General features: G+C 51.5%; 1 protein-coding gene across 2 annotated transcripts in view; it reads left to right on the top strand.

Moving 5' to 3' along the window:
* The window catches only part of Kdm8 (lysine demethylase 8), a 17,726-nt gene extending 10,398 nt beyond the window's left edge, over nt 1–7,328 (top strand). Inside the window, exons 3-8 of one of the 2 annotated variants that reach the window (XM_021168072.1) lie at nt 331–497; nt 1,671–1,803; nt 2,195–2,239; nt 4,965–5,114; nt 5,975–6,067; nt 6,147–7,328. In XM_021168072.1, coding sequence (XP_021023731.1) covers nt 331–497; nt 1,671–1,803; nt 2,195–2,239; nt 4,965–5,114; nt 5,975–6,067; nt 6,147–6,311 — 753 coding nt within the window. In that variant the 3' untranslated portion in view covers nt 6,312–7,328. The remainder of the gene's footprint in view (nt 1–330; nt 498–1,670; nt 1,804–2,194; nt 2,240–4,964; nt 5,115–5,974; nt 6,068–6,146) is intronic. The other variant, XM_029479661.1, reaches the window with a different exon arrangement.
* The last annotated feature ends 2,523 nt before the right edge of the window (nt 7,329–9,851 follow it).

Consider the following 9,851-nt stretch of genomic DNA (forward strand, 5'->3'; position numbering starts at 1 on the left):
AAAAAAAAAAAAAAAAAAAAAAAAAAAAAAAACTTGTCATGATAGCATGTTCTTGTCATCCCATAGCCAGGCAAGTGGACTCAGGTGGATCCCAGGGCCTTGCTAGTCAGCCAGCCTTGCTGCAGTCAGTGAGCCCCAGGCCAGGGAGAAAACCCCATCTCAGTAAGGTGGATGGATGTGCATGATACAGAGTAACAGCCAAGGTTATCCTCTGCCACACACATGTGCACACAAATAACTGCCCTCTGCTGTTAACGCTGCCCAGACATCCTGCCACTAACACAGATTCCTGACACAGTTGCCATCTTGCTTTGTTTGGATTCTGAACAGAAGGCAAAGCATGATGCCAGCCCAGCTCCCGATGTCATGTTAGAGCGGATGGTACCCAGGCTCCACTGCCCACCTCTGCAGCACTTCAAGCAGCATTTTCTAGTTCCTGGGAGGCCTGTGATCTTAGAAGGTGTGGCTGACCACTGGCCGTGCATGAAGAAGTGGAGGTGAGTAGCCACTGCAGGGAAACCGAGGCCCTTCCGCCTGAGTGTCCCCAGGACTCCGCAAAGGTCTCTCTTGGCCACTCATAAGTCACTGCCCCAGACCAACCTTCAGAATCCCTTGATTGATTACAGAGGATTAATGAAGACTTTAAAATGGGATACCCTGGGGCTGGCAAGATGGCTGCAAAAGCCTGGTGGCCTGAGTTCAAACCCCAGGACCCACACAGGTAGAAGGAGAGGACCACAGAGCTGTCTTCTGACCTCCACATATGACACAGCAGCACGTCAACCTCCCTGTCCATGGAATATTTTTTTAAATTAATGTTTAAGGGGCCATCCTGAGTGTGTACAGGAGTCTAAGCTGTCACCAACACACACTCACCCTGAGCATAGCCTTGCAAGTGCCTGAATAATAAACTCAGAGAGCTGTTAGGTGTTCATGCAAGACCTTAAAGACCCCACAGCTCTCCTTCCCTGGGCCCTGAGGCCATGACTGCACTCACCCAAGAGATGGATTCAGAGAGGCCACACTAATGTTTCCTGTAAGGACTGGAAAACCCTGACATTTCAGCATCCACAGGGGTCATGTCAAAGTACCCTGGGCACTCTGTGAGACAACTGTAGCTCACGGGAGTAGGTTGAGTCAGGTTGGCCTGTTGTGAGATGGTGGAAGAAGTAGCCCCTGAGATTCCAGTGAGGAAGAATTCTGTGGGAGCCACAGCAGAGCAGTCATGTTCCAAGTGGGGGCAGGTTTGGCATCACCTCCTTTAACAGATGGGGAGCGGGACTCAGGAAGGTTAACTCACGCAGCGATCCTGACTTACCTCAGGCTGTAAGAGTTCAGAGCCTGCACTCATCGCCCCTATACTGCCTTCCACTTGTCCCAAGGTGTCTCAGCAGTGACAGCAGGAAGTGAGGAGTCAGCAGGATTGTGGATGCAGAGGTGGTCAGGACAGTCTGTTTGACAGGCTGAGCCTAAGGGTCGGGCACGGCGAGGGCGGCCTTCCAGAGCCATATGCAAAGCCACCTCAGCTGCATGGTCTCAGGCACACAGCCTGGCCTTTCTATTGAGAGAATGCTGTCCGGGGAGTAAGGGCAACAGTCTCCTCCTCGTGAAACCGTTCCTAGATGTCAGTAGCAACAATGCGTGCTGACACTGTGGTGACCTTCTTGTAGTCTACAGTACATCCAGGAGATTGCTGGCTGCCGCACCGTCCCCGTGGAAGTGGGTTCAAGGTACACTGATGAAGACTGGTCCCAGACTCTCATGACAGTCAATGAGTTCATCCAGAAGTTCATCCTGAGCGAGGTGTGAGCAGGTTACTATTTAACAGATCTACAGTGGCTGTCTAACGGGCAGGCATGTGCATCTCAGCATCTCAGCACAGCTCCCAGGGAAAAGCAGCAGCGCTTGGCTATGTGCTACACCTGCACTGTTTTCTTAAAGGAGACGCTGCAGGGGCTGGTGGCTCACTCAGACAGAGCAGAGCTGCATCCCAGGCCCTAAGTCTCCTGCCCTTCAGCTCTGTCCTGCCTGGGAGGTCACTGACATCAGACCCCAGGCTGGGGAAGGGGCCACACGGGACAGTGGTGGGTGGGGCCAGGGCCAGGACTCAGCATCCAACTAAGCAACAGGGCCATCAAGAGATGCTTGACACAAACTAACCGACAGTCACCTCTGCTTTCCTCCTCTGGGTCAGGCAAAGGATGTCGGGTACCTTGCTCAGCACCAGCTCTTCGACCAGGTGAGTCTGAGACCATGTTCCTGCCCTGCTCCTCTGCTCCCAGGAAGCACACATGGCTATCCTGGGGCTACCCTTTGGAGCAAGGAGTCTTCCTGATTACCACAGGCAGCAGTGAGGCAAATGGAACTGCCAGCTTAAGAGACTGAGTATGCTGAGACTGGGGGCCCAGTTTGGAACAGGGTGACCTAAAGGTGCAGCTTGGCTGAGCTGGAGTAGGATTGGGTGGGACAATATTCCCATTATGAAACACCCCAGCAGGGCAGTGATGGTGCACGCCTTTAATCCCAGCACTTGGGAGGCAGAGGCAGAGGCAGAGGCAGGCGGATTTCTGAGTTTGAGGCCAGCCTGATCCACAGAGTGAGTTCCAGGACAGCCAGGGCTACACAGAGAAACCCTGTCTCAAAAAACAAAACAAACAAAAAAGAAACAGCCCAGCACTAAAGCTTTAGGAAAGTGTGAAGATCACCAGCCAGGAAATTATACACAAGAATGGGAGAGCCAGGAGGTAGAGGCCTGGAAGGCCAGCCAGGTCTCTAGATTCAATCTGGAAATGATGAGTCCTGTAAGTCCCCTGATGAGCAAGAAGGATCCCTGGAGATCCCTGGCAGGGTAAGAAATAAATGCACAAGCCAGGCGTGGTGGCGCACGCCTTTAATCCCAGCACTCGGGAGGCAGAGGCAGGTGGATTTCTGAGTTCGAGGCCAGCCTGGTTTACAAAGTGAGTTCCAGGCAGCCAGGGCTATACAGAAAAACCCTGTCTCGAAAAACCAAAAGAAAGAAAGAAAGAAAGAGGAAGGGAGGGGAGGAGAGGAAAGGAAAGGAAAAAGAAATGCACATTTTCTGAATGGAGCAGCTACTGCTACTTCCTCTCCCATAGCAGGCCCTTAAGAGCAGATTACAAGGCCTGCCCCTCCTGATGTTAGCCCACTGCCACCCAGCCCATCATCTGGATGTATGACCATCACTGTGGGAAAACAGACTCTGCATCAGCAGCTAGACTCCCTTTCCATTTTGAGTGGTCTGTACCTGGGTGTGGTGCACACACCTTGAATCGAAGCACTTGAGAGGCTGAGCTGCATAAGGAATCCTCCTGAGCTGTCTGGTTAAGGCACTGAAACAGTGGCAGAGGGCTCATCCTGGGGATGGCATTACCTGCTCGTCTGGAGCCTTGACCAGGGCTAGAAGGCAAAGCTGCCATTATCTTTAGGGTGAGTCAGAACAGCGTAAGGCTATTTCAGGCAGATCATGCTGTCTGCTCCCTCAGCACTCGTTTTTATCTGCTGTTCAGAGCACCTCAAGGAGGAGTTTGAGCAGCCATGTATCTTGGGGACAGGACACAGGCTATGTTCTAGGACCTCTGTGTCTGTAGGAAGCTTAGGCTACTGACTAGTGCTTGCCAGGAACCTTGCTCTGACTTTTCTCCCAGTGTGGTGTCTTGGAAGCCTCTGGCCACTGCCTTGGGCTTGTTAATAGTCACATCTCTGGAGCATGTGTTTTCTGAGGGTCTCTGAATCCTTGGCCAATGATTTTGATATCCACCCAACCAGTCATCCTTCAGAATTCCTGATGACATCATCAGGAACCAATCAGAGTTATGCTCAGTGTCCAGGGGCAAGGTTTGATTCCCATTCAATCAAAACAGCAATATTGGTATGCCAGGAGCCTGGGGTTCTAGCCACATTGGAGATTGTGGACTATCCATGTCTGCTACTTGCTAGTAAGACCCAAACCCTTCCACAGCACTAATTTGCTTCTGAGTGCCTGCCTGCTTTAGTCCCCTGGTGGCTGGGGGATGTACTCAGCTATACTCCTAAGGCTCTCTCTTCTGGCTTCTGAACCCTCGTCAGTAAACTCCTCTCTTCTCACAGTAAGTATAGTACAGAACCTGCTTTGCCAGTCTTTGCAGTAATTTATTTAAAATCTACCAGTTGTGACTTCCTCAATGGGAGTAACTTTTTGAAAATTATCCTCCAGAGATCTGATAAATATCCAGTACATTGGACTTTGGGGGGTTGTTTGTTTTTGAAATAAGATCCCACTGTGTCACTCACACTTACCTCCTGTGCCACGTTTTTCATGCTCCTGTCTCAGCTTTCCAGGTGCTGAATTGCAGGTGTGCGCCAACTAGCCCAAGACCTGTGGGGTTTTTTGTTTTGTCTCCTGGGTTTGTTTGTTTTGTCTTGGTTTGTGGTGGTGGTGGTGGTAACTTAACTCTTGCCTGCTGTGGTGACTCATGCATGCCTTAATGCCAGCAGAGGCAGATGGGGTTCTGTAAGTTCAAAGCCACCCTAATCTACTTGGTGAGATCCAGACCAGCCAGAGCTACAAAGTAAGCCCATCTCAAAACAAAAGAAAATACTGCTCATTAGTAAATGACAGTATTATGCTTTTTAAAAAAAAAAAAAAGTATAAAGCAACAATATCAGGTTTCTAAAAAGAAAATAACTATATGATGTAGAAACAAATATGAAGCCAGACTATAATTCATCTCTATTATTTCTATCTTAAGATTTTTATCTATTTGACTATGGACCTGAGCTGGGTAGGATGGCACATGTGTGCTATATCTGCACTTGGGAGGCTGAAGACAGAGGATGAGAAAGAGAAAAACTAAACAAAAAGTGCATCTAGAAGTGCGTATATTTGGCTTTCAAGCAGTCAGATGTCAGCTGGGCCCCAGCTGGCATACCTAGCCCTGGCCTCTGCTTTCTGCTGCTACCCTCAGATCCCAGAGTTGAAGCAGGACATCAGCATCCCTGATTACTGTTGCCTGGGCAATGGAGAAGAGGAAGAGATCACTATCAATGCCTGGTTTGGTCCACAAGGCACCATCTCTCCACTGCATCAGGACCCCCAACAGAACTTCCTGGTCCAGGTAGGAGCTGCTGCCAGACAGGGGCTGAGTAAGGAGCTTGTGATGGTAAATACTCAAAATCCTAGCACTTGGGTGGTTCAAGGCTATCCTCAGCATATAGCCAGTTCAAGGCAAGCCTGGGCTAGTCACAAAAAGGAGGGAGGGGGAGAAGGAAAGGGAGTGGAAGGGATATAGACAGAAAAACAAAACAGTCCTGTGACCCTGAGATAGGGCTGCTCCCAGGTCAAGGCTGCATCCAAGTGGGGTTTCGCTGGGCTAGATAGGAGAGCTCTTGGGTGGAAGCCTAGCACGTTCTAGTGCCTGCCAACCTCCCCCATTCCTACTGCCAGCTTGCACCTGTGGGTAAGGGCTGATGGACAGGCCTCTCAGCCACTGACAGATGTTTCCAGAGACTCAGTTGGGTTTGTCACAAGGGAACCAGCACACACCCACTGCTATAAAGCCTTGTCACGGGCCCAGCTGCTAGAAACTTAGTAAATGAGAGCGTTCTTGAAGAGCACTGGACCAACCCTGTGCAGCTCAGTAGCAGCTAAGAGCCAGGTTCAGACAGCCCACTGCCTGGCATCGCACCAGCTGTCACCTTAGTCAGCTTGGGCAATTCACTTTACCTCTGTGCCATAAATCCTCACAGCCAGGGGGAAGAGGAAACCAGGCCAACACTCAATGCTGGGCTGAGCTTAGCTACACATAGAACGCTGGTCTTTAAAGTACCTGAAGGTGAGCACTCAGAACGCCAGAGCTTGTGGTAGGGCAAGGCAATAGCAGGCAGACCACAGAAAGGCCTGGAAGACAGGTCCACAGACCTGTAGTCAGTGAGCACCACAGCTCATCACCTGAAGCTAACAGGCCTTCTCTCCCAGGTGCTAGGAAGGAAGTACATCCGATTGTATTCGCCGCAAGAGTCTGAGGCAGTGTACCCTCACGAGACGCACATTCTTCAGAACACCAGCCAGGTAGGCTCGCGGGAAATCAGGGTGACATGGTGCCTTCGGTCTCTACAGATCCACAGATGACTTCTGTTGCTTTCTGCAGGTTGATGTGGAAAACCCCGACCTTGAGAAGTTTCCCAAGTTCACTGAGGCCCCGTTCCTGTCCTGCATTCTGTCCCCAGGAGACACCCTCTTTATACCTGCTAAGTACTGGCATTACGTACGCTCCCTGGACCTGAGCTTCTCTGTCAGCTTCTGGTGGTCATAGCCAGGGCCAGATTGGAAAGGACCTCTGGGCAGACACCTTACCCGAAGGCAGTAAACCAAGTGTCAGTGCAGGCCCTGCATGCCTGAACTCCAGCAGCCCTGCTCCCAGCCAATGTCTGTTATGTGTGACAGAGCTACTATGTACCCATGTGTGGCCCACCTGCTGTGTGTGCCCACATGTGTAGGGCAGAGCTGCTATATGTACCTAAGCTATCCAGATTATGGGTGCTTTTTTTCCTTTGTAACTGCTGGGCTGAGTATCCCTTGCTGCTGGGTGCCCGAGTGCGGCTGGCAAGCTGCTCAGGGAGAACACAACGTGTAATAGGGGTTTTCCTGGGTGGGATATAGCCGGGTCTGGGACAGCTGCTGTGGTCCCCAGTCTTCTGTGTACCCAGGCCTCACTGCCAGCTTACTACTAGGAGTTGGAAACAGAGGTCCTTGGCTCCATACTTCCCCTCGGGGCACTTATGCACCAGGCTGGAAGGGGAGGGCAGCGGAACTAGTTTGTTGTGAATGTGGAGAATACAGAGAAGAGAGAGGTCTTCCCAGAATATACAGGAGAGGCCTTTTACAGGGAAGCCCCTTCCCCCAAGCAATCCTTGACGAAGAGACGGTTCTTACTCGTTCCAACTGTTTTATTTGATGGTGGATGTGGATGCATACACCTTACTAAGGGTGAATCAAGGATTAAATACCTCTTGTGGGAAGGAATGCCCAGGAAGGGAAGCTCATTGGCTGAACACTCAGAGCCCACTTAGATACCTCATTACCATGGAGAACTCCAGGTTTTTATGTTACAAGACTGACTGTCACGGTCTTCTCAGTGGGGTGTCATGTTCCAGATCAGGTAGTTTGGCAGGGAGCTGGCTCTACTCCAGCTGTTCTAAATTCTGAGATTTCCCCAGTCTGAGCCTGCTCAACCTTACCAGTTCTTCTGTCTGGTGGCCCGGTCCACTTGCCCCATATGTAACTTAAATATTTTCAATAACAATAAAATATATTTTATTAATTAAAAAAACAAACAAAAAGAAACATTTCTTTAACCAGACTCCCCTGCTGTCTGTGGGTGGGGCAGGCAACAAGAGGCATTGGGAAAGGAAGAGAAGCCTGGACCCTGAAAAGGAGACACCCACATCTGTGGACTCTGTGGGAAGTGCTGAAGGAGGCGGAGCCACATGTCACACAAGAGGCTGGCTCAGAGAATCAGAGGTCAGTCCATCAGGACCATTGATGAACTGGTAGCCAGGCAGGAGCTGAGTCTTATGCACAGTGAGCGGGAGGCTGGCTGTAACTAGCACCACGGTGAGGGGGAGGCTGCTGTAACCAAAGGTGTTTATCAGAGTGCAGGTTCAGTTTCTGATGAATGAGCCTGCCTTGGTAGGGATAAAAATCCATCTTCAGCTGGCTTATGTAAAACCTGGGGTTCTTACAGCACTAGGCCCCTGTTCCCTGCCTCCCTCCTCCACCTCTGGCCCCTACTTGGTTTCATTGTTTACCCTTTTCTGGAAGGGGTCGGGGGGAGAACAGCTCTGACTCTATCTCCCTCCTCGTATCTTGACCCCCCAATATCAACTGCTGGTCCTTTCAGTTCAAACTAAGAATCAGGTCTCAGGGACCACTTATGATTGACAGGCCTAGCTCACAGCCCCGCCTCACCCCACATGACAAGGTGACCAGGCCAAGGAATCTGAACTTGGTCACACAGGGAGGGTCTGGGAGGGCAAACCATCAGAATACAACCTTTTATAGACAGCTAGCTTTGGCAGGAGGGGATGTATAGCAGGCTGAGGAGCCAGAAGGCTCGGAGAGTAGGTTTAGAGACTGCATCCTTCCTGGCACAGTTAACAGTTAATCTCACCCAGTGCTGCTGGGTGAGGCACAGAGTAGGAAAGCTAGCATGGCAGCTTGTGTAAGCTGAGGAGGAGCCACACATCCCCAGGGCCTTGAGCACTGGCACACTCTGCTAGGTGTACAAGGATCAGCTATGTGGCTCCGGCTTCCTGCAGTGGCCTGGACATTTTACAGCATCACCTGTGACAACTGACAGGTCCATGCTCTCCTGGGCCACTGCTGAGCAACAGAAGGCCATCATCAGGGGGGAGGCAGGGGGATGAAAGGTCTCTACCTATGGGCAGGTCCCAAAGTGGCCGGAACCTGCCTGCAGGGCTCCCTTCTTACTCTGGAGTGTGGACTCTCAAGCTGGCTTGGAACCACAGTGCCAACAGGCCCTTCAAAGCCAAGAAAAGAGCAAGTGTGAAGATCCACCAGCCCGTCACTCAGCACACAGGGCTGCTCACACTGTGGCCCTGGGCCAGGCACTGGAGACAGGGCACCCAGCCGCATGGGCTTCTTGTTCTCCTGGTGTTGGACACACCGTGGAGTAGGGATCAGCAAGACCAAAATATGACAAATAAGACCAGGTGTGCGTGCAACATGCACGGTGACAGGACAGGGCAACAAGGAGGGCTGGGGACATCCTGGGTGGCAGACATGAAGGATAAAAAGATGAGGGACAGAACAGGACTTCAGACTGGCATTAGGACCCACTCACAACAGCAGAGACAGCAGCCTGTCCTGGTTGGGTTCTTGTTTGGTTGGACTTTTTTGGTGTCAACTTGACACAAGCTAGTCATCTGAGAAGAACCTCAGCTGAGAAAAATGTCTCCATCAGACTGCCCTAGAGGCAAGTCTGCGGGGCCTGGTTTTGATTACTGATTGATTGTAGGAAGGCCCAGCCCATTGTCCCAACCCTGGGTAGGTGCTCCTGGGTTGTATAAGAAAGCAGGCTGAGCAGGCCAAGTTAGCAGCACTCCTCCATGGCCTCTGCTTCAGTGTCTGCCTCCAGTTCCCTCCTACCTTTGAGTTCCTGCACTTCGGATGGGCTGAAAGCTGTAATAAGAAGTAAGTCTCTCCTTCCCAGACCCCTTTGATCACAGTATTTACCACATCAATAGGAGTGAAGTAGGACAAGGCCCAAGAGGGACAACCAGGCCCAGGAAAGGAAGAACAGTGTAGCTGGAGCAGTGCTGGCTGTCAGTGAAGCCAGCCAAGCAGTCTCAGATGCCACAGGGTAGACAAAGGCCTGCAAATGGGAAGGTTGTGAGCCGGAGAGGCAGAAGGGGCCTAGTCCAGTCAATGATTCCCACCCAGTGGCACCAGAGGGACCAGAGGGCAGGACAGACTGTAAAGGACAGACTGTAGTTGATGAACATCAAACTAGGATCTAGAAAGGTGAGGACCTTGGGTGGGGAGTGTCAGTCCCGTGGGATGCTTACACTGACTGGTTGGTACCATGATAAGAGAAAGGGTAGAGGCATGGAGACAGGTGGCAGGAAGGCTGCTATCTCCAGAGCTCCCTGGTCACCCTGAGGGATGGCCTGAGCTGTACCACTGTGACACAGGATAAGCAGGCAGCTAGCCATCCCAAAGCAGGGACTGCAGAGCCACCTTGCCCAGTGTAGTCCTGAGGGCAGGGCTTGAGAGACTGCCCCCGAGCTTCACCTTGAAGGCTGTGAGGATGCAGAGGATCCTGGGACCAGGG

Source organism: Mus caroli, chromosome 7 (genome assembly GCF_900094665.2).
Source record: "Mus caroli chromosome 7, CAROLI_EIJ_v1.1, whole genome shotgun sequence".
In the NCBI taxonomy this organism is placed as follows: domain Eukaryota; kingdom Metazoa; phylum Chordata; class Mammalia; order Rodentia; family Muridae; genus Mus; species Mus caroli.